We start from the raw sequence: 25,008 nt of genomic DNA on the forward strand, positions 1-25,008 counted from the left end.
CGCCTGACCAAGCCGGAGGTAACATGGGGATTCGAACCAGCGATCCCTGTGTTGGTAGGCAACGGAAGACTGCCACGCCCCCATTTTATTTTGGACGTCCCGTTTTATTTTGACACATATTTTGAACAAGAAAGCAAATCAGAAATCGTCTACTATCAAAAGCTGTTCAATAACAAAGGTCAATATATCACATTAACAATTGTAAAGACCATACCTACCTCCAACATAACCCCCCCCAGCTGGAAATGTGCCAGACCATTATAAACATTCAGGCTGAACCACTTTAGCCGAAGATTGGACCCTATGGTAAAATATGGCAGAGGAAAAGCCAGTCTTTCAGCACAGAAAAGTGTAGCACAGATGAGTAAGGACAGTTTCGTATAGGATACAACAGTTACATAGTTCGGATAGTCGTCTAAGGTAAGAAGGCAAACGCTTTGTATTTACTTTTGCAGGATGGACCTTTATACCTGGTGTTATATAAAGGTAACAAATGGATTCCAAACAACGGTCTGATCTGCAGCAGCGAGTGTGTGTGTGTGTGTGTGTGTGTGTGTACTTGCATGGTGCTTTCTGCTGCCCATTGACAGCTTAACAACCGGCCAGCGCTGATGTGAGCTGTCACTTCCCCACATCCAGTGATCTAGACACTTTCATACCGACTGCTGCGAGCTGATGAATAGTTAGTATGTGTTCAGGTCTACCTCCTCTTCAGTCAACCTAGATTTATGGTAACACCCTCTGTCACTGACAGTAAATTATGCAGCTTTTTACCTCAGTGGTACAAAATGGTACACTCTGATCACTTGGGGAGAAAGTGTGTGTGCAGCTGTTTGTAAAAAAAAAAGAAAGAAAAAAAGGGGGATATCAAAGGCTAACATTCTGTACAGTGGCCTTCTGAATATGAAACTGAAATTAGTAAAGTCCACAGTAGAAAAGTACTGTAAAGATCTCATTGTCCTGCCCATAAACATACACTTTTTCAATGAGTCAAATTTCACATCATCGAGCAGCTGAGTTGAGCCAGAGGCTGGAGCTGTCAGAACAGCACAGTGTCTGTCTGTGGTTCAGCGTAGAGGCTGCTGTGTCGATGCCCCTGGAGCAAAGAGAGCTGGCTCCAATCATTGAGTGCCTTAGTGGAGCACTGCATGCCGGGAAGGTTACAGCTGGAAGCAGGCTTCTGTAGATTCATCGAGGATGGCGGGCCTATGGTGGGGGGAAGCTAGGGTAATTATCTTGAAATGCACTGATGCACTAAAACAGCTGTTATGCCATAAAACGTAAAAAAGAAATTGTTTTGCGTTCTCCCCTCTGTTCAGGTCTTATGTAGAGCACATATAGCCAGTCTCAAGTGGTGGACTGAGTGTTAAATGTTATCGTTATCAGCTATTTTGAACAAGTGATGATTTGATTCAAAAAGGACTTCCAAACATGAAATGAAAATCACTGAGAGTTACAATTCACATGAAAATATTATATATATATATATACTTAGCACAAAAAGTAAGGAACTTTGTGTTTGGTAGATTATTTCTTTGTTGTAACAATACTTCTTGAAAATAAGTCTTATACCGTTGGAAAGCCTGTTTATTTCTCTTTTAAATGGGGCCACATTTGTAAGGAACATGCATTTGTGGGATGAGCAGCAGAGCTGAGTATGTGGGTTGTGCCCATGACAAATTTGCCAAATCTTCTCTGCCAATGCCAAACAGCTTATTTTGCTGTTGCTATTGACTCTTGTTTTGAGCTTCTGGTACCCCAGGTGAGGACAATCAGCTGCCTGATATAAGATTTATTGCCAAGAAGCATTGTTACAACAAAGAAATAATCTACCAAACACAAATTTTCTTACTTTTTGTGCTAAGTTTATATATATATCTATTTGCTTACCATTGTGATCATCTGACTGTAAAGCAATGTCAGCAGTATCCCACTCATAATTCTCATCGACTGAAGCCTTTCTCCTACAGAGTACATAAAAACATTAATACCTCATACAAGTACCAACAAATATGCCTTTTTTTCTCAAGTTACATTGCACACAAAGCACTCACATAGGTAGGCAGGGGCACACACACATATAGAAACAAAGTAGTACAAGCATCAGGCTTCATTTTTATATATATATATATATATATATATACACTACCGTTCAAAAGTTTGGGATCACCCAAACAATTTTGTGTTTTCCATGAAAAGTCACACTTATTCACCACCATATGTTGTGAAATGAATAGAGAATAGAGTCAAGACATTGACAAGGTTAGAAATAATGATTTGTATTTGAAATAAGATTTTTTTTACATCAAACTTTGCTTTCGTCAAAGAATCCTCCATTTGCAGCAATTACAGCATTGCAGACCTTTGGCATTCTAGCTGTTAATTTGTTGAGGTAATCTGGAGAAATTGCACCCCACGCTTCCAGAAGCAGCTCCCACAAGTTGGATTGGTTGGATGGGCACTTCTTTGAGCAGATTGAGTTTCTGGAGCATCACATTTGTGGGGTCAATTAAACGCTCAAAATGGCCAGAAAAAGAGAACTTTCATCTGAAACTCGACAGTCTATTCTTGTTCTTAGAAATGAAGGCTATTCCATGCGAGAAATTGCTAAGAAATTGAAGATTTCCTACACCGGTGTGTACTACTCCCTTCAGAGGACAGCACAAACAGGCTTTAACAGGTACTATTTAATTAAGATGCCAGTTGGGGACCTGTGAGGCGTCTGTTTCTCAAACTAGAGACTCTAATGTACTTAACTTCTTGCTCAGTTGTACAACGCGGCCTCCCACTTCTTTTTCTACTCTGGTTAGAGCCTGTTTGTGCTGTCCTCTGAAGGGAGTAGTACACACCGGTGTAGGAAATCTTCAATTTCTTAGCAATTTCTCGCATGGAATAGCCTTCATTTCTAAGAACAAGAATAGACTGTCGAGTTTCAGATGAAAGTTCTCTTTTTCTGGCCATTTTGAGCGTTTAATTGACCCCACAAATGTGATGCTCCAGAAACTCAATCTGCTCAAAGAAGTGCCCATCCAACCAATCCAACTTGTGGGAGCTGCTTCTGGAAGCGTGGGGTGCAATTTCTCCAGATTACCTCAACAAATTAACAGCTAGAATGCCAAAGGTCTGCAATGCTGTAATTGCTGCAAATGGAGGATTCTTTGACGAAAGCAAAGTTTGATGTAAAAAAAATCTTATTTCAAATACAAATCATTATTTCTAACCTTGTCAATGTCTTGACTCTATTTTCTATTCATTTCACAACATATGGTGGTGAATAAGTGTGACTTTTCATGGAAAACACAAAATTGTTTGGGTGATCCCAAACTTTTGAACGGTAGTGTATATATATATATATATATATATATATATATATATATATATATATATATATATATATATATAACTATATATATTTGTAACTATATATATATCTATCTATAACTCTGTAACTATATATATTTGTAACTATATATAACTATATATATATCTATAACTCTATAACTATATATATATATATCAACACAGATACAGGAAAAAAACATATGTACACACACACACACACACACACACACACACACACACACACACACACACACACACACACACACACACACCAACATTATGGTTCAAATTTGTACTGTATATATCCTTTGGGGTATGCGTGCTATATTTTTTTCTTCAGTATTCCGACACATTTTTTTATCTCTTCCATTTTTAGATAATTTCTTCAGTTTTTCAAACTGATGATGGTAAACTACAACAGTTCACTCAAGCAAAACAGCACATGTTGGATAAAGCACATGACATATTTCTTTTTCATCTCAGCTTCTTTTGGGCACCAGTGTTGAAACTATTTTCCAAAATGTTGTACACAAAAATGTACCTAGGATTAAAACTTATTGTCATGTCTTTCTTCCCTCATATATTCCTTTTACTCCTGAATCAAATCTTCAAAGCCCATTCAATACTTACTATGCAAATTACCACCAAACAAGACTACATTACTAAAAACGTCTGACCTGAATTATGCCTTTAAGCATACTTATTTTAATGCAATAAACGATTTATTGTGCTGATTATGTCTCCATACCTTTCCATGAGCTCCATTAATTGCAGGTCTTTGTCCTCCATGTTTTCCCCGCTCTCCTCTACAGTCTCTGGTGAGCTGGTGAGGGTCGGTGAAAAGCAAAGGGATAGGCGTCCATTAGCTGGTTCCAAACTCCCCCGGCCACTGCTAGCATAACTGCTATAGCTACCTCCAGACTCTGACCCTCTAACATGACCTTCAAACTCCACCTCTGTCTCTTCTTTTTTAACTTGCCTTGTTTTCTTCCCTTCAGTGGCTAGTGGAGGGGCTTGATCTGGTGAGGGCCAACTGAAGCCCCTGTTGAGTGAGGCGTGTGTTGGTCTGCCTCTTTGCTCTGGCGGTTTAGGGTTGTTTCTGTGACTCCTATCAGTGAGAGTGGGCATCGAGCCCCTCCCATTTTCCTTCATCGCCTCCATGTGCTGCATTGACCTTAAAGCCTCCTGGTAGGTGACTGGCCACCGGGAGGCATCAGGGAACATGGATGTTTGTCTTTTTGGGTCACGGTGGCAAGGCATGGTAGGATCTGTCGTAAGCTTGTGTGGACTCCTCCTTGGAGATGGAGGGTCCATGCTGGAAGGTGGGGCGGAAGCAGTGGGTGATTTCTCTACAGGTTGGGGTGAAGGGGAATGGTCACTGGAGGGAGAATCTCTTCGAGGTCTGGGGTTCTCCGGGGTAGGAGTACTCTGACTCTCCCACAGCAGAGTATCTGGTCGGAAGGAAAATGGACTAGAGGTTTTCTCTTGGTTGATGGAGTCTATCCAGGCATCAGGAGTCAGGAAATTGCTTTGGTTTTGTCTCTCTGAGTCCAGGCTCTGGTTGCGCTGGTAGTATTCCCAGTTCTGAGAGCTTTCACTCATAGCCTTGCAAAACACTGGATCTTGAGGTCGGGGTGATGACTGGGAAGTGTTACATCTCTGATGATGTCTCCTTTCAAAATCATCCTCAGCTGAAAAACTCTGGTTGTTACTCTGGCTGCTCTTGTTGTTAACATCTCCACACTTTTTTTGGTGAGCTGATGACTCCTCCTCAGGAGCATTTCTGTTGTTTATCATGGGCTTTGTAGGTGGCATTATAAAGACTCCCAACTCTGGCTCATCGACACTCATCTCAATACACATGTCTTCACTCCGTGTCTCACAGGGACAGGAGACTGCTATATCTGACTTTGAAAGGTCCAGCACAGCTGTGACGGCCAAATCAGATGTTTCAGCATGTCTGTTGGTATGAGAAAATGGTGGTGTTGAAAGGCTTCTCTGGCTGAAATTGTTTACCCTCCATGCCTCAGAGCATGAGTAATTTCTTTGCATCCCCGTGTCTGTAAACTGTGGAGAATCATCATAGCCCCCTGGTTCTGCCACTGCATTTTCTTGTCTCTGGTACTTTGAGGGGAGATGTGGGTGAGATAATCTGTCTTTGAAATTACTCCTGTCTCCCTCACATCTGACAGATGACTGTTTGGTGAACAATGGAACAGGGCTGCTGGCAATTGAACCACAAATAGAGGAGCCCATAGGTGGAGACGCATTGAGAATGTTCCTGAATGGGACTGGGTTGGTAGGAGAATGGGTGTTATGGAGGGATTCCCAATGGTTGCAGGCTGAAAATGAAGAGCCCTTCAACTGACCACAGCTCCTCCTTCTGCCATGGGTGTGACTGTGCTGGAAGATGCTGCTACTGTGTTTCCACACATTATCATTGTCACTTGCTTCTCTTATTTCATTCCTCTCCTCCAACTTTGTGCCTTGAAAATCTCCCCTCATTTTTCCCATAGTGCCTCTCTCCAGTGAGTATTTCTGTAGCTCCTTCTCCAACTCCTCCCTTTCTTGGGCTAATTTCAGACACCGACTAAGGTTGCCTCTTTCTCTCTCATGCTCCATCTGGAGCACCAATGCACTGGCAGTGGTGGGGGGCTTGTCAATGCTTTTCAGAATAGGATATGAAGGGCTGATGTCTTGATCTGGGTCACAGCTACTGTCTGAATTTAAGCTGCTTTGATCAGAAAAGCCTTCACCTTCATGCTCTTTGTTTAAGATACAATGCCCGTGGAGGGATAGGTGTTGCGCCATGGCCTGCATAAGGTGCGTGGAGCTGGATTCTACTGGTCCACAAGGCGGGAGGTCAACAGAGAGAACAAATGGTGGCTCTCTCCTATTTCCCCTCTCTGAGTGCAGAGACACTGACCTTTGGATAACTGTGGATTGGAAATGGTCTTTTCTCAAGCTTCTCTTTCTGTCAATGCTGAGGGTGGAGGCCTGATCATAGGGCTGGACTACGAAGCGGCCATCTGGGCTTCTAGGGATTGGCTCCAGAGGAGGTTTGGAGATTGGAAAGGATGCTACCCTCTTGTGATCATGGTTAAAAGTGTCATGGGAGTTGGAAAGAGGCTGCTGATGCTGGTACTGACATTCGCCATAGCTGGCTTTGCTGAGGGAGGAGCGGTCTGACTGTGAGTAGGAACTGGTGGAGGAGGTGGTGGGATAGAGGGTGTGAGGAGGGAGGAGTTTTTTCTTCAGCACACTGTCTGGACTGCCTGTGCCTGACGTCCTTCTGAAAAAGACAGAAAGAGAGAAGGGAAGTTACAGGGATGAAAGGTGATGGGAGAGAGATAGTAAGAAAGATAGGAAGAGTAAGAAGGAAGGAAAGAGAGAAGAAGATATAAAGAGAGGGAGGGTGAGAGAGAGGGGCAGGGACAAGAGAGAGGGAGAGAGAGCAAGAGAGAGAGACAGAGAGCATGAGAGAGAGCAAAGGAGGGAGGAAGCACGAGAGAGAGAGCGAGAGAGGGAGGGAGAGCGAATGACAGAGAGAGAGAGAGAGATAGGGAGGGAGGGAGAGCAAGAGAGTGAGAGACAGAGCAAAGGAGTGATGAGAGAGGGAGAGAGAGGGAGGGATGGGAAGAAGCAGGAAAATAATGCACGGACGGAGAGGTACTAAAAGAGAGGAGACTGTGCAGATTAAGATGAAGAAAAGAAGTTGGGGGATAGAAATGAATTTAAAATACGACAGGTATTATAATTGGAGCACTGGCCATTTTTAAACGGGTCGACTTTCAAAAGAAAGTGGAAGAGATGTCATTGGAAGGTATTATAATGACATGGTAGAGGGGTACTTACATTGATGAGGGACATTTATGGATGGCAGGAGAAAGCTCTGAAAGGGAGGGAGAGGTGCAAGATGGTATCTGACTTATTAGATTACAACCACACTGACCAAGAAGTAAAAACATAATCAACCCCAATAAGAGCCCATTAAAAGGCCTGAGGCACCCAGCCGTGTCCAAAAAGTTAATTACACTCACATTTATCAGCCACTAATGAGGAATGACCCTAATTAGCAAGTAATGTAAATGACATCAATAACTTTTACAAGTGAATGGACGAAAGGGGGGACAAGCACGGCGCCAAATTCGTGCAGTGTGCTATGATTTATGCAGTGGATTGAAAGTGCCTTCAATATTTTATTGAATAAATGATGATATTCATGATGTAGTTCATCAAAGTGAGTCACTGCAGTGGGGGGGGACACTTTTTTTTTTTACCATCCTTTCTCTTTCTGCGACGCTGTTCCCTCTTATGGCTGATGACACAGGCGGACCCGAGCAGCAACAACAAAGCCAGAAACATGAAGCCAATTCCTCCCATCACACCTGCCAGTAAAGGCTCGGGGACAAACTCCACGCGGGACGTGGAGGGATAGATCTCCATACCTGTGACAGATGTATTTATTTATTTATTTATCCATTCTTCATCAGTTCATTAGCGCTGACTGAAAATTGGCAAGCAAACTATGACTCGTGATAAGTTATCATCAGAAACAAACAAGGAGTAGAAAAAAAAATGAATGAAATTATAGCCATTAAGAAAAATAAAAATATCTAATAGTCAAGCCTGTAAAATCACCATATCTAGTATTGATTTTGCATTTGTTGTCTTTAAAAGATTGTTATTTTGGGTCACTTACATCATTCTGATATTAATTCCTACAATCTATGGAATTGAATTACAAAATGGTTTAGTATACTGTTTTTTTTTCTGGATTCCCCCCCCCCTTTTTCTCCCCAATTGTATCCGGCCAATTACTCCACTCTTCCGAGCCATCCCGGTTGCTGCTCCACCCCCTCAGCCGATCTGGGGAGGGCTGCAGACCACGACGTGCCTCCTCCGCTACATGTGGACATAGTGCGTGGGAGGGTCACGCTATTCCCCCCATTTCCCCCTCCCCTCCGAACAGGCACCCCGACTGACCAGAGGAGATGCTAGTGCAGTGACCAGGACACATACCCACATCTGGCTTCCCACCCACAGACACGGCCAATTGTGTCTGTAGGGATGCCGGACCAAGCCAGAGGTAACATGGGGATTCGATCCCTGTGTTGGTAGGCAACGGAATAGACCGCTACGCTACCCGGATGCCCAAAATGGTTTATACTGGTTTGAAAAAGTAGTGTACCTTCATCCCATGACAATCCCAGTTTGTTGTTATCACTTAAAACTGGGACTGACCAACACCACATTATCACCAGTTTGATTACATTTCCACACTTCACTCATCTTCCTTTATCAAAATCAGAATGATAATATTAAAAAAAAAATAGTTAAACAATATAAACTTTATCTCAGATTACTGTGGACAGTCCCCATGTAATAGAAACAGGATCTGTAGATCCCTATGTTCAATAGCGCTGCATCGTTTCTAATAAAATATTAATATCACATCCTCAGTAAGGATAATAAGGATAAGGAATAAGGAACAAGGAACTCAACAGGGCCAGTACAAAGTTATCACTAGCTCTTTAGAGGAGTTATTAGGAGGGACATTTCTATCACTTGGAATCCTAATGGGTGGCATTCCCTTGGGGCCTGCTCTAATTTTGGTCCATCAGGATAGAAAAGAGGGATGAGGGAGACGGGAGGATTGGAGGGAGGGAGACAGACAGCCAGACAGACAGTAAGAGTCATCCAGACAAAAAAGGGGAGGGGGACACCTAAACACCTACCCATAGTGGAGACATTGACTGATGGACTGGGCTCACTCAGCAACTCCCCTTGACGAGATAGCAGCCGCAGCTCATACACACTGTCCTAGACACACACACACACACACACACACACACACACACACACACACACACACACACGCCACATGCACATACTCACACACACAGCGGGGAGGACACAGGATGAAACCACACTTTGTCAACACGAGACTGTGCTTGCAATGCTAATGAAGTTCATTTGAATTCATGTAAGACTATATAGGGGGAGAGGGGGGTTTGAGACGGAAAAGGGGGGACAGTCAGGAGAATACATAGATTGAAGGACGACAGAAAAGTGATGGCTACCACATAGCGTGCATAACTGAGGCTCAGCAAAAGCAAAACTTGCAGAAATACGGCTTAGATAAAAATCTCTTAGGCATTCAACAAGGAGCCTGGACTGATTAGTCTCAGAGGGAACTGTGCGATTGGCTTGTTACCTTGCGTAGACCTGAAACGATTATCTCACTACTGTTGGCACTGATGTCTTCATCCAGATTAAACCATTCCCCTTGCTCGGCTCGGGACTGAAGAACAAAGCCTGTAATGGGGGGGTTTTGAGCTGCAGGTGGGGACCACTGCAGAACAACGCCTGCTGAGCCCTGATTAGCTGACAGCAACAGAGGGGGCTTTAGTTTGCTTCTGTTTGGGGGAGGATCTGAAGGAGAGGAAACAAAACACCCCCAAATAATAAATGACATACCCCTGGGGGAAATTAAAATACGCCGGAGGAATTTGCCAAGGAAAAATTCAGCCCCAAGAGTTAGGGGATGGCAATGTCAAATCCTCAGTGATAGAAATTGAAACTGTCTGGTACTGACCCAAGGTCTGGAAAGAGGCGATCTCACTGAAGGGTCCAGTGCCCACTTTGTTTTGGGACAGGACACTAAACTGGTACTCGGTGGCAGGAGACAAGCCTGTCACCTGCAGTCTGGTGCCAGAAGAAGGGGGCACATTCACCGAGAACCAGCCCTGCTTCGCATCATTATCAGTCAAAGAAACTGGCTTCACCCTGCAGAGAAGGAAAGAGAGAAAGACAGGAGAGCGAAACAGGCAGGGTAATAAAAAAGCAGAGGGGGGGAGAGAGAGAGGGAGAGAGAAAAAGGGAGCGAGAGAAGGAGAGAGAGCGAGAGAGAGAGAAAGAGAGAACAAGAAAGGTAAAGATTCTTGTAATTCTGCTTTTATGACGCATGGCAGTAAAGTAGGTTTCATTAATCATTCATTATCATTATGTTCCCCAGATTTTGCTGTCAAAATGGCAGTGATGTATTACAGCTGTTGCAAAATATTACAGCTGTAACCCAAGTTACAGTCACTTTCATCTTTATATTTTATCTGAAGGTTTACATGGCCCTTTAAACAGGAAGTGGAGAAAGCTGCTAACCCTAAGACCTCGAGGAACCCACTCGAGGCTGATTATAAAATGTTGAAAATGAAACGCAGCCACCTGGAAATAGAGAATTTATTTATTTTCTCTCTCTTTTTTCTTTTCTTTTTTTTTTGCATCTTGGGTCGCTCTCTAATCAAGGATGCAGGGAAGACAAATCTTAACGATTTAACATCATACTGCTGAGAGATAGGCTGGTCACCTTTTCACACACAAATATTTGTTTTTTGGTGTCAGCTTTCTGTGTGATCAATGGCCATAGCACCTTTAATTAGCCCTGCGCCAGCGGCAGCTAGTGCTAAAATTGTTGGGGGGTTGGGGGTGGGGGGGGCACAATTTACCTTGGCGCAGCACACCTGACAGCTGCTTTAATGTCCACACAGTCACAGAGTTATTAAGAAGGACAACGTAGCCTATAGATTTTATCAGGGTTCATAAGACGGTGGATGATTGACAGTCGAGACGAAGCGTCGTGGTGGGTGTGAACATGATTGACAGCCACGAGAATTGTCCAATCACATTAGATCAAGAAATATTAAAATGATACCAATTCGCTGACAATAAAGTGGGGGTGTCTGGGGCGCACAGAACTGCGCTCCATGGAAAATCTGAAGAAACCAATTAGACAGCAGCCTCAGGTCACATGCTCGCCAAAGGTTTGAGGGCTTACATAAGGTATTGTTTGGCCGGCGCCCCTCACCCAGGAAGTATATGTATTCAGACAGAAACCAACCAAATACCATTTGGAACCGGTATTTAATGGCTGCTGACAGGCGCTCACAGACTGAAAACACTTTTATTTCATAATCATCTGCAACATACAACTAATATATATTTAACATGTTTAAGTAGATTTTCATCTATTGATATTTGAAGGGGGGTGGTGCCCCAGCGGCCTGTACTGGCCAGCGACCACTGCCCTGCACCAGGTTTTTATTTAATGGGGTCACTGAAAACTTGTAAGGTTAATCACTATACTGTATGTAGTGTCAGCATTTAGGAGGATACCTGGCATTCATACTATCAAGATGTTTTATCTTATATATATATATATATATATACCCTCACTTTTGCAGCTATGAATTGTGTTCGCTTGCATTAAAATGTTTATCATTAGTTGATAATCTTGTTATCTTGATTTCTTCTGCTCAATAAATGAATTAAATGAAATGTTAAATAAGACATCCATCTTCTTTGCTCTCTACTTTCTCCTCATTATTGTAAGAACCACATTGCATTCAAAAAGCACAATGGCTCTGTTTTGTTGGTCTGTACAAAAGACGTATTTTCATGTTTTTTACACATTCACACGTTGCGAGTGCACATCACACTCTTGACCCCCGTGTGGAATGTAACTTACTATCTTTCATTCTCTACAAGAGGAGATACATAATGAATGTTCTCTTTTCCTTTACACCCACCCATTATGTCTAATATGGAGACTATATTCTCAAGCTACTTTCACTGCAGCCTGCTCCACTGTAGCTGCCAAAAAGATGATAACAGATAAATGAATTTTCTCATTCCTCAGATCAATAGAGTAATACATGCGCTGTCGATGGCTGCCATGGTTACAGCCAAAGAAGAGAGTGGGAAGCTTTACACCCACCAAACTGAAAATGTCTGTGCAGATCCTCCATCAAAGCCCGCCTCCCAAGATATGTTGGCCTGCCTCGGCCCCGGTGAGACAGACAGAGAGGTTGCTGCATGGGGACTGGTCCCTATAATGGGGATAATGGAGGAGAGCTGAGGTAAAATAATTATTATTTGACCTTCCCGGTTCTGGCAAAGCACTGGCACAATCTTAATGTATTCCCTGCAAAAAAGATGGAGCAGGCACGTGGTTTAACAGGCCAGGTACTCAGTGTGCATAAGAAGAGGTTTTAAAAATAAACTGAGAAAGGCATTAATAATCCACAAGGGAGAAATTTGGAGATCCTTCGGATAGGAATTGTTCTGGTTACACTCACCCAAGACCAGGACAAGAGTGCTGGCCTTCACCAAAGCTACGCGGTTGGCAGCACTGCACTCCCACTCCCCCTGGTGGTCTTTAATGATAGGCTGCAGCAGCAGAGATCCATTGACTAGCACAGAATAAGCAGAGCGAGGAGCCTGGCCAACCTGCCAAAAACACTGTGGTGATTCACGTGTGGACCAAAGGTCTCTTCCTGGTGACAAGCAACAGCTAATTACCCCCAGAAATAAATGAGTGTCTAAACGTGAGAACATATCCTGTGTTATTTATCTCATTTTATGTTTTTATAATGTTTTTTTTCTCTTATATTTTGCCTGTAAAGCACTTTGACCTATGTGACGATAAGGTGCTATACAAATAAACTTGCCTTGCCTTTCCTTGTTCCATCTTCCGTTGTGTAAGTGTGTACATGTGTTAGTGGTTTAAAACCATTTTGCATTGGAGGTCAACCTTATTTTAGCTTTTGTGTCTGTGTTAATCCTCGAGAAATTGTGTTTAGTAGTGAATAAAACAGCAGGGGTTTTCTATGAAGTACAGTTGGTTTTCTCACCTTGGTCCAGGTCACAGTAGTGTCTGGGTCATTTCCTTGACATGGGATAAGCAGAGTTGCCCCGACCTCCTGCTCGTACTGTTTCTGTGGCATAATGTTGAATGATGGGGGGTCCTGTGAATTGTCAAAACAATATAGTTGAGTCAAGGAGATTGTAACATTTGCAACAATGGATTTAAAGACTGGATTACTGCTGCTTTGGACAAGATTATCCGAATAACAAAGGGATTAGCCACACAATTAACTCCCCAATAGTGAAACCATTGTGATAAGTCTAAATTGACTTCTGTTAATGCCAGAGGGCTCACACATAAAAGTTATAAGGTCAGTGAAATGCTATTTTTGTTGACTTTTTAATTTGCAGTGACAGATGCAGTTGCGGCCAATTAAAACACACAGCACAATGCGGTGAATGGACAAATTTTGCACAGTTTAGTAGAACTGGCTGCACAAATCCATGGCAGGCTCTGTGAGAAAATGTGCTTTGAGTATTGTTAGGTAAGTGCAAGTATTGCATCTCACCGATGTAGGCTAACCTGTAAGATTACTCGGGTAGGTCCTGAAGAACCCATGCTACCGTAGCTGTTATAAGGTGTACATGTGTACATGCCCGCAACATCGTCGTTGACCGTTGCTATGGACAAGGAGCCCACTGATGTCAAGGTCCAGCCAGGATACTAGAGGATTCAGAAAATTGCAGAAAATGAAGACTTCTCTCACATACCAAAAATGAAAAGAGAATACATTTTCATGAATTGACTTAAATTTATAGTAAAGTACAGCAACTAGCAATCAAATGATGAGGATTAATAACAACAGGTAATGTCAAACCCCATACTGGATATTCTATTGAACAGAACTGAAACTTTGGATAAAAGAAATGCATTGACAAACGTGAAACTATCCATCCATTATCCAAACTGCTTATCCTGCTCTCAGGGTAGCAGGGATGCAGGAGCCTATCTCAACAGTCATTGGGTGGTAGGTGGGGAGACACCCTGGACAGGCCGCCAGTCCATCACAGGGCCGACACACACACACACACACACACACACACATTCAAACCGTAGGACAATTTAGGACGGATGATTCACCTGACCTACATGTCTTTGGACTGTGGGAGGAAACTGGAGCACCCGAAGGAAACCCGGAGACAACATGGAAAGACACGGGGAGAACATGCAAACTCCACACAGAGGATGACCCAGGACGACCCCCAAGGTTGGACTATCCCGGGGCTCGAACCCAGGACATTCTTGCTGTGAGGTGACCGCACTAACCACTGTGCCACTATACATATATATATATATATATATATATATATATATATATATATATATATATATATATATATATATATATACACACTCACACACACACACACACACACACATACATACACACACACACACACACACACACACACACACACACTCCAGCTAGAAAGCCCAGTCATTTTTCCATCATTCCATCATTTATCAATGCAAATATAATGTATATAAGCTGTTGCAAAAGCTGCCTAATCAAACCCTTAGCATGAATATGAAGATTGGTACCATTTTATGAATAAGTCACACAAACAGCCATTTGCCAGTGGAGATACTGTGGGTTAATTAATGATCATGAGACAAAAGAAAATACTCGCCCACAGAAAACAATGACGTCAAAACTGCATGTGTCTTCACCATGGGTGCAGACTCTATTTAGAAGTATGAATTATTTAAAGATAGCAATGTGACTGGCGATGGAATGGCTTGAAAGAATGTTCAGCTCTTGTATTTTACCACTGTTTAAGGTTTGCGGTGGTGAAAACATCACACAAGGGTCATTTGGACTCTTGCAGGTTACAGCAGACTCACAACAAATGTCAATACTGGCAGACTGTTTACACCCGTTAACACTGCAAAGCTATTCAGTCTCAAGCTGTTACACATGCTGGCAGTAGAGAGACTGCATTATGTAAAAGTAAACATAGCAAACACCATGACTGGCTACCATTGGATTTGGTTCACCAAGAAACAAAAACAAAACAAACAACAACAATGGAAAACCAAGGGTTAGAAAATTAAGTTTCCTTTATTGAACCCCTTGGGGAAATTCATTTACTGCCAATTACCCCATCCTAGCTGTGATCTGTGTAGCAAGGAGCAGTGGGCTGTGGCCTTCATGCTGCGCCCGAGGACCAACACCAGCTCTTTTCTCATTGCCTTGGTCAGGGCAACAGACAGGAGGATTAACCCTAACATCCATGTTGCTTTTGATGATGGGGGAAACCGGAGCACCTGGAGGAAACTCACCGCAGACACGGGGAGAACATGCAAACTCCACACAGAGGATGACCTGGGATGACACCCCAAGGTTGGACAACACTGGGGTTCAAACCCAAGACCTTCTTGCTAACCACTGGGCCACCCAAAAAAAAAAAGAGAAAGTGTTGTATTCTAATATGTTTTTTTCTCTCTTAACCGAATCTCATGATGTGTTTAAGTGTATGTATATAGGGGCATCCAGGTAGCGTAGTGGTCTATTCTGTTTCCTACCAACAAGGGGATCGGCGTTTGGTCGGGTGTCCCTAAAGACACAATTGGCCATGTCTGCGGGTGGGAAGCCGGATGTGGGTATGTGTCCTGGTAGCTACACTAGCGCCTCTTCTGGTCGGTCGGGGCGCCTGTTCGGGGGGTAGGGGGAACTGGGGGGAATAGCGTGATCCTCCCACGAGCTACATCCACCTGGCGAAACTCCTCACTGTCAGGTGAAAAGAAGCGGCTGGCAACTCCACATGTGTTGGAGGAGGCATGTGGTAACCTGCAGCCCTCCGCGGATTGGAAGAGGGGGTGGAGCAGTGACCGTGACGGCTCGGAAGAGTCGGGTAATTGGCCTGGTACAATAGGGTGGTTGGGGGGGGGGGGGTACAAAAGGGGGGGAAACAAATCCTAAAATAAAAAATAAAAAATTCTCTCCCCGTTGCCTCTGCATGTCAGTCATATCCTACCATGTGACCCTCCTGCAGTCCAGCGACTCCCTCACCCAGATGCAAGCATATAGAGTCATACATCAAGGGCTTCTGCTGAATGCACATTCATCCACTCAGACACGGTGGGCAGTGCGTTGGAGAGGGAGATGTTACACATAAGAGAAAGGAGACTGACAGGAAAAGAGTAATGGCAGAGGGACAGTGTTCCCTTGGGATGGTTTCAAAAGCTTCTAAGATTAAAATATCCCATCACTATCCATTAAGATAGTTGTGATTAAATGGCTTTCCAACTAAATAATGAAAGAACATATCCATTTGTATATAGCAGAAAAGAGATTAACTGCCAGATTGAAATTCCTGAAAAATGCCATAAGATTTAGTTATTTGTCCCACCTGCAAACAACTAAACTGCATTTCAGTAGCCAATTTGATCCAGCTGACTGGTAGGAGTAGAAATAATGGTGTTGCAATGACAGGGGATGCAAACGGAAAAAAAAATAACACATGAAATACTACCAAAGGGTATTTCGTAAGGCTCTAGTCATTGTATGGATATCAACATAACATTTCTCAGATTGCTTTTGTGTAATCATAGAGGACTGCAGTATACAAAAAAAAAGTGTGCGTGGGTACTGTACATTGTGAAGCTCCAGGGTGTTATGTAAACTTGACTTCGTGGGCAGAAATATTGTTCTCCTTACCAAGGCCAAATCAAGTAATCCCCCATCCTTGGTCCAATCCACACGAACAAGTGGGGGCTGAGCTATTGCAGGACAATTGACAACGCCGTCCATACCTGTGGGGAGGTACGTTTCTTTTGGCATTTGAAGAGCCTGGGCAGGATCTTAATAAAGGAGGAAAGTCAAAAATAAATAACGGTGCAAATATATATATATATATTTCTCTGTGTTATCCAAGACTGCATCCATCCATCCATTATCCAAGCTGCTTATCCTAATTAGGGTGGCAGGATGCTGGAGTGTATCCCAGCAGTCATTGGGGGGCAGGCTGGGAGACACCCTGGACAGGCCGCCAGTACATCACAGGGCCGACACACACACATTCACACCTAGGGACAATTTAGTATGGCTGATTCACCTGACCTACATGTCCTTGGACTGTGGGAGGAAACCGGAGCACCCGGAGGAAACCCATGCAGACACGGGGAGAACAAGCAAACTCCACACAGAAGACAACCTGGGATGACCCCCAAGCTTGGACAACCCCGGGGTTCGAACCCAAGACCTTCTTGATGTGAGGCAACTGCGCTAACCACTGTGCCGCCGTGCCGCCCCAAAGACTGCACTAGTTTAATTTATTTTTTCTTCATAACTTCTCATCTTATTCATAAAATTAACTCCACTGTAAATGCAAAATTGTCTGATTGCAGATGACTGAGAAGATGTGTCCTAAGTTTTACATAGCCCTGGCCTTGGTCGTGTCAGAAAAAAAATATGAAATTAACAAAAAAGTTACTCAAATGGAGAAAAAAAGTTGAAATGCGATGTCGACGCAGCTACGCTTCTATCAGACAGCCAATCTACCAATTCTACCGTCAATATTACAGTACAAACGTGTTCCCATGTAGTCTGGTGGAGTCCGTAATACTTCAGATTGCCTGTGTTAGCTTGTGTCTGAGGATGCTCTCTCTACTTGGGTGGGAACCGTTTGCTGCTGAGCTGACGGCACACAGGCAACAATGGCATTCATATCTTGTTTGTTGTTCTCACTGCCAGAAGGAAGGACAGATCGGGGGAAAACAAGGATCCCAGCTTTAATAATTCACTTAAAATTTGCTAGAGGTTTCTTGGTGATATCTAAATTAGCCAAACAAAGGAATACCGGATCCGGCGGGCTGCCTTGTAGGAACAACAACAGTCTGACACATCACACACACACTTACGCATCACTGTGAGAGTTGCTGATGCAGTGGGAGGCGTCAGCACCCCGTTTGTCGGCGTACAGGTGTAGTTCCCAGAATCATCCGGGATGAGCCTTGAGATGAGAAGGGTGCCATCCACCATGATCTTCACGCGCGACTTTAGAGATCTTCAGCAAAAATACATTAGAAAAAAAATCACAATCGCATAGACAAATCAGCTGCCACAAAATGAAAGCAAGAGCACCTTCACTACAGTCAACTCAAACAGGCTCAGCATCAACAGCGTAGGAGTATTTTCCCCCCTATGGCTTTTACGCTAGTGAGCACTTGGATGCTGTGAGAATTATTCATTTCAGTGTGACTATGAAGTTGTGAGGCCCGATCCATTTGATGTATTTCTGCACTTTAAGTAAACCAAAACAAACAGCTGAGTGACTGCCAGAAAGACAAAAAACAGGCACCATAATGCAGTCAATCTAGGCGACAGGACATGTTCGATGCCCAGCCAAATGGATAGGCCCTTGTTTTACTTCAAAAGTGTGAAATGGATCCCCTGTCCCCAAGTAAAAACAACAATGGCGGCACTCACTCAATGTGATGGACATTCTCGCCTCGTCTCTGCCACACGTAGGTCATGTTCGGTGGGTCGGCCACTGCCTGGCATCGCAGAAGTGCATTCTGGGACATGTTGAGGGAGGTGCTTTTAGGAGGAAGGACGATGACCGGGGGACCTAGTGAGAAGGGAATTATAAAACACATCATCTATATTTACATGTGAAGTGTAATGCCTCGATCACTGAGTGGTCTAAAGCTCCTTCCTGGGAAACCGTCCATATACAGCTCATGTGTAGCTTTCACCGTTGGCATGTGTTACCAGGGATCAGGGGTACTTAATTTGTCATTTCATTTCATGTACTTGGGTACATGACATACTGTTTCCCCCAGCCCACAGCTGTGCAACACAAAGACAAAAACACATCCAAAAACTACAAGGACTACAAGAACACACATATCCAAACTAACACCAATACCCAAAAAAAAAAAAATCACTGTCCAAGGGAACGAACCCCAGCCAGGATGACTGTCGGAACTGCCAGTCTGCATGACTGTTGGACCTGCCGGTCTGCATGGGCTAGCGGTTAGCTTAGCCCGCCCCTATGGCAAGCCCGTTTAACATTTATTAGCTCGATGAGATATCTGCAATGACGTAATTGTATGGCAAGCCCTTCTAACATTTATTAACTTGTCCCGCCTCCCACTGACGTACTTACAGATATCTCAAAAGTCTTTTCGCCCAGTCAAAATAGATGTTAAAAGGGTTTGCCATACAATTACGTCATTGCAGATAATCTCGTCGGGCTAATAAATGTTAAAAGGGCTTGCCATATGCCCCGCTTCCGCGTCCTGTCCTGGCAGGGGCCGTGGTCCCCGGGCCCACTGGACGCAGTAGACCAAGCTCTCCCAGCCGATCAAGCGCCAGCTCTCCCAGCCAGACACCCTCGGCACACCGCCCCGCACGCCACACGACATCAAAAAAGCCACGGTCAACGCCGGTTGAGGCCTCCACCAGACCCGAGGGCGTTCTGGCATTATGTTCTTTATTGTCAGTGTAGTGCCTATGAAAGTGTTTTACTGCTGAACAGGGCCGGACAAGTCACCCATCTCATACAAATAGATAACCGCACAATCTGTACAGTAGTCATCAGCGTTCGAGTATAGCGGTGTTCAACTATAAACGCTTGACGGATATACGTGAATAACATTTAAACGTTACATAAGGCTTTCAAACTGACTTCAGCCAGATCAGCTACTAGGCTATCATAATCCATCCAGGTGACGACACTGCCAAAAAACGTAGCCAAAGTGCAGATGACATCATGGTGAGATAAACATATTTCACTTAAAATACACTGCTTGGTACAGTGCACGCTGTGAAATGACAATTCAAAGTCAGCGCACTGCTATTACGAGATGGGGGATAAAATGCACTGCCATCGCTAATGCAACAATCACATTTAAGCATCAACATGATCCCGCAACTAGACTTCAGCAGATGTTACCACTCTATCAAAAGGTGGGTATTAAAACAGGAAATTAGGGGTACCACAATTCATTGTGTGCAAGGAGAAACACACACACACATACACACACAAACACACACATTGAAATTAAGTCTTTGCTCGTGCAATGAACCAGCTGCCTCTCAAGGATCAATGCAGCTAATCTCATCTTCTCTAGGAGACGGGAACAGATACAGGGCGGAGCGCAATTTGAGATTTTGGTTACCATTCTCTCACATGATGCAAGATGGAGAAACAGACATGTAAATGATGGCTGCCCCCAGTCAGCCGGGCAAATAGACATCTGGGCAATTGAAGTTAAAGTCAAAATGATGGACAGACAGACAACAGCTGACCTTTGATCTTAAGTTTCATCACGTGGGTCACGTTTCCCTCCGTGTTGGAGGCATGGCATGTATAATGTCCTCCTGACTGCATGCTAACTGCTGGCAGCGTTATCGTTCCATTCCTGACCTGAGAGAGAGAGAGAGAGAGAGAGAGAGAGAGAGAGAGAGAGAGAGAGAGAGAGAGAGAGAGAGAGAGAGAGAGAGAGAGAGAGAGAGAGAGAGAGAGAGAGAGAGAGAGAGAGAGAGAGAGAGAGAGAGAGAGAGAGAGAGAGAGAGAGAGAGAGAGAGAGAGAGAGAGAGAGAGAGAGAGAGAGAGAGAGAGAGAGAGAGAGAGAGAGAGAGGGATGGATGGATGGATGGATGGATGGATGGAGGACGGACGGACGGACGGACGGACGGACGGACGGACAGACAGACAGACAGACAGACAGACAGACAGACAGACAGACAGACAGACAGACAGATAGATAGATAGATAGATAGATAGATAGATAGATAGATAGATAGATAGATAGATAGATAGATAGATAGATAGATAGATAGATAGAAAGAACAAAGTTTGTGTTTTGAGTTTTTAATTTCTTTATTAATATATATTTATGCATATGTTTAGCTTACATGATTATAGTTACCTGTGCATTTTCTCCTTGAATCACATCCCCATCTTTTAACCAGGTTAAAGTTGGGGTTGGGTTGCCGTTTGCAGCACAGGTGAAAGAGAGTCGACGACCCACCAGGGCCTCCACAACAGCAGGGGGAGTCAATGTGAAAGTGGGTGGTGCTAGAAAACAATACACGAAGTGAATAAATCAAGGACCGAGCCAAAAGTAAAAATCTGGCAATGACATCAACCCATAGATTGATGGTGAAACTCCACTGGGTCTATGAATTTCAAGTATGTGTGAATAGATTATTGAAGGGCATAATTTTTTTGACAGAAATCAATTTGGCCACTTCAGGCATAACTCAGCCAAACACAATCTACAGGCCCCCCCTTTTCCACAATGGTGAAAAACCATACTTAAATTAACTGTTTCAATGTTAAGTGTTTTAAGTATCATCGAAGACTGTTTAAAGTGGTACGTTATCCAACCAGTCAATCATTTTGAGAGTAAAAAGAATGCCTCCGATCCAATGAATGAGCTGCGTTTTTTACGTGAAAAAAGTTGTCAGTCATTGTTGTGTTGAGTGCATATCATGGCCCTTCAAAGCTTTTGATGTAGGGAAATTTAAGAAATAGTTATGTCTGATGAGTTTTGTTTTTTTCTTTATTTATAAAAAAAAAGTATTGTTTTTATAACTGCACATCTCTTGTCCAACAACACCGCTCAACTATGTGAACCACAGACAGGTCTTTTAGCGTCCTCCGACTTCAAGTAAGCCAGGTCTGCGCCACGTGCCCAAACTATTTGGTAACGGCAACATCCCCCTCCCCCTTTTTTTTTCTCCCCATATGTAATTGGCCAATTACCCTATTTTCCAAATCGTCTCAGTCGCTGCTCCACCACCTCTGCCGATCCGGGGAGGCTGCAGACTACCACATGCCTCCTCCGATACATGTGGAGTCGCCAGCCACTTATTTTCACCTGACAGTGAGGAGTTTCGCCAGGGGGGATGTAACGCATGGGAGGATCACGCTATCCCTCCTAGTTCCCCCCACCCCTGAACAGGCGCCTCGACCGACCAGAGGAGGCGCTAGTGCAGCGACCAGGACACACACCCACATCCGGCTTCCCACCCACAGACACGGCCGATTGTGTCTGTAGGGACGCCCGACCGAGCCGGAGGCAACACGGGGATTCGAACCGACGATCCCCGTGTTGCTAGGCAACGGAATAGACCGCCACCCCACCCGGACGCCCCATGGTAATGGCAAGATTTGATAGTTGTCCCTGAAGGTCATAGCTGTGACCTTCAGGTCTAATTCCTCCGCTTATTCTTCAAGCAGTAAAACAGGTTAATACATATATATATATATATACACCATGTCTCCTCTCTGATACAGAGTTTCTTTGTAAGGACTGCCGGTTGCTGCTTTGATCTACACCAGGAGATGATAGTACTTTTTGTGTATAAACGTTAAAACAGAATGAAGAAAAGTTTGCAGTAAGATTTTGACAGCTGTGAACTACGAAAATCTTCAAAGTGCAAAAACAACCGATGTATATTTAATATTTCACCAATTATATTTGGATACATTATTTAAGCACATCTATAACTAATAAGAGGTGAGCCCGACTCCTTTCTGATCCTTTCACAAGTTCAGGTGAGAAAAGTGATCTAAAGAGACGTGTGAAAGCTCCATGACGTGTCTTTAAAGTGTTTCTGCAGTATTTCAAGTTTTAAATGATTCAAGCGCAAAATACAATGCACTTTGTAGATCCCGAAAGACAAATAGGGCAGCAGAAAACACACACACACACACACACACACACACACACACACACACACACACTTAGACATGTGTTTGCACGCAGACACAACTACACACCCCTTACCAGTTACAGACAGCAGTGTCCAGGTGCTGTTGCGCAGCTCATCACTGGGTTTATCCAGGAGGAGAATTCGACACTCGTATAAGCCCTGGTCCTCCAGCACCACACCCGTCACCCGGAGGACAGTGTTACGCACCAGAGACACACGTCCTGGACACACACACACACACACACACACACACACACACACAGGGTAGATTGAACGGTTAGACTCAAAATCAGAAAAACACTTTCTCGTCATTTCATTTCATGCACTTGCGCACATCGAAACATCCGTTTACCGCAGCCGACTGCAGTGCGACACAAGGACAAATACACATATCCAAAAATTACAGAAACACATATTCACACTAAAAAAAAAATTTTTTTTTAAATCAGTCTAGGAGCTAAAATGACTGTCGGAACTGCCGGTCTGCGCCGCGTCTTGTCAGACCGCCCTCGGTGTTTCCTCGTCGGGCACAGCTCCGGGCAGGGCCGTGGTCCCTGGGCCCACAGGACGGGGGCAGGCCAAGCCATCAAACAAAGACACAAACTTAGACGCAGACGTGGACAAAGACACTGCATGGACGGTACTAGGTGAGGACGCCACAAACGTGAATTCGCGCCGCCATCTTCCCACACCGGAAGCGGAACCCTTAAAAAAAACCTTAAGCGGAACCGGAAAGTCCGGTGGTGAGGAGACGGACATGAGGAGCGATAGGAGCATGTGTGGTAAACTACAGTGGAAGCTCATGACTGTACAGGGCAGCCCCCATTTATAAATGTGCCAGCTTCTGAACGTATAGCTGGACATGCCTGGAAAAGTGCCTCGGCGATAAATCACTCCAACACTGGTGCGTGTGCACGCACACACACGCGTGCGCAATGGGTTCAGCAAAGGAACGCGCGCACGCTCACGCGCACAGGCGCGCACAGACACAGCTAGACTTTGAAATGTGATCTTCCGGTTGCCAGGTGACAGCTCCCGTTGGGCTGCGCTGTTCCCTCAAGCCTTTTCTTTCTGCCAGTCAACTCTCTCCAGCTTCATCACGGTCTGCCTCGTTTTATTCACAGGAACCACAGCAACTGTGCCGACGCCTTTCAATGAAAACTATTTCCAATTATATCAGCGAGCAGCTCGGAACAGCGCGAAACAGGAGAAACCTAGAATTCAAGCGAATTAAACCCCCCTAAATCTCATTATTCTCACAAAGGGTCTTCTTCCCGTCGAACCGAACTCACTATTTAATTCAATGAAGTGTGCAGCGCTGCCGCGGCATTCATTAACTCGGGCCCGGGATTTTCTGGCAGCATGGGGAGACGGAGAGTTTTGACAGTCGCAGAGAACCAGGAAGTTGGATCGGGGGTAGGTCGGCAGCGATAACATCACCTGTTTACTTTTCCAAGCCACCAAAGGGGATTAAATCCAGAGGGGTTGGAGGTAATGAAAGTACACACCGGTGTACACACACACACACAGGATTGGTGCGTTTCAAACTGCCCTTTGACCCCTGGCACTTCCCTCCCCTGTTTACCGGCTCAGTGTGATACGGGTTAGCATTACATGGGAGGCTGTGGGAAGCTGACTGTGACTTGTCCGGGAAAAGGGTGGAGCCACACAATGGACCTCCTGTCACCGCTGGTGTGATTTGAAAAATGCTTGAGAGCAAATGCAAACAGATTTGAATAACAAAGTAAACGGAGTGTGGGGAGGGACGCAGACATGGACAACCAGAATCAGAGTACATTATTAATCCCCGCGGGTGGATTGGGTCCTAAGAGGTAGTGAGAAAAAGACTTGCCTTTGTGTTTTTTTTGTGTTTTTTTTACCCCCCTCCCCCCAACAAGGAGCCCCGGCCGACCAGAGGAGGCGCTAGTTCAGCGACCAGAACACATACCCACATCCGGCTTCCCGCCCGCACACATTGCGCCTATGGGGACGCCCGATCAAGCCGGAAGTAACACGGGGATTCGAACCGGCGATCACTGTGCGTTAACAGTCGTTGTGAGCATTTACTATAGTAAGTGTGGGAATGTGCACTGGGTTTGTGCAAGTGTGCGCCTAGGAGCAACATGAGCTCTAAGAAGTGCTGAGTGTGCCCACAAACCAAGAGCGTAACAGGTTTAGGAAAGCTAAGCACTGTTGCTGTAAATACAATCACAAGGTTGCCCCTCCCGTTTCCACAGCACACCGCTAAAGTTCCCTTCCGCCATCATTCACGGACATCAGTAGTGGGGTT

General features: G+C 44.4%; 1 protein-coding gene across 1 annotated transcript; it reads right to left on the reverse strand.

The window, feature by feature from the left end:
* Positions 1 to 97: 97 nt before the first annotated feature.
* Positions 98 to 24,155, reverse strand: LOC130122165 (protein turtle homolog A-like). The gene is made up of 20 exons (XM_056291206.1): positions 24,011 to 24,155; positions 23,071 to 23,079; positions 22,793 to 22,939; positions 20,927 to 21,075; positions 20,304 to 20,421; positions 18,477 to 18,618; positions 17,909 to 18,054; positions 16,707 to 16,849; positions 13,568 to 13,708; positions 13,032 to 13,145; positions 12,477 to 12,627; positions 12,116 to 12,227; positions 9,941 to 10,131; positions 9,560 to 9,777; positions 9,081 to 9,165; positions 7,623 to 7,790; positions 7,198 to 7,234; positions 4,091 to 6,634; positions 1,891 to 1,964; positions 98 to 1,206 (listed from the first exon to the last, which is right to left on the reverse strand). Exons 1-20 carry the CDS (start codon positions 24,153 to 24,155, stop codon positions 1,040 to 1,042), a joined length of 5,001 nt encoding a protein of 1,666 aa, XP_056147181.1. The 3' UTR covers positions 98 to 1,039.
* Positions 24,156 to 25,008: the final 853 nt, after the last annotated feature.

The sequence above is a fragment of the Lampris incognitus genome, chromosome 12 (genome assembly GCF_029633865.1).
Source record: "Lampris incognitus isolate fLamInc1 chromosome 12, fLamInc1.hap2, whole genome shotgun sequence".
NCBI lineage: Eukaryota > Metazoa > Chordata > Actinopteri > Lampriformes > Lampridae > Lampris > Lampris incognitus.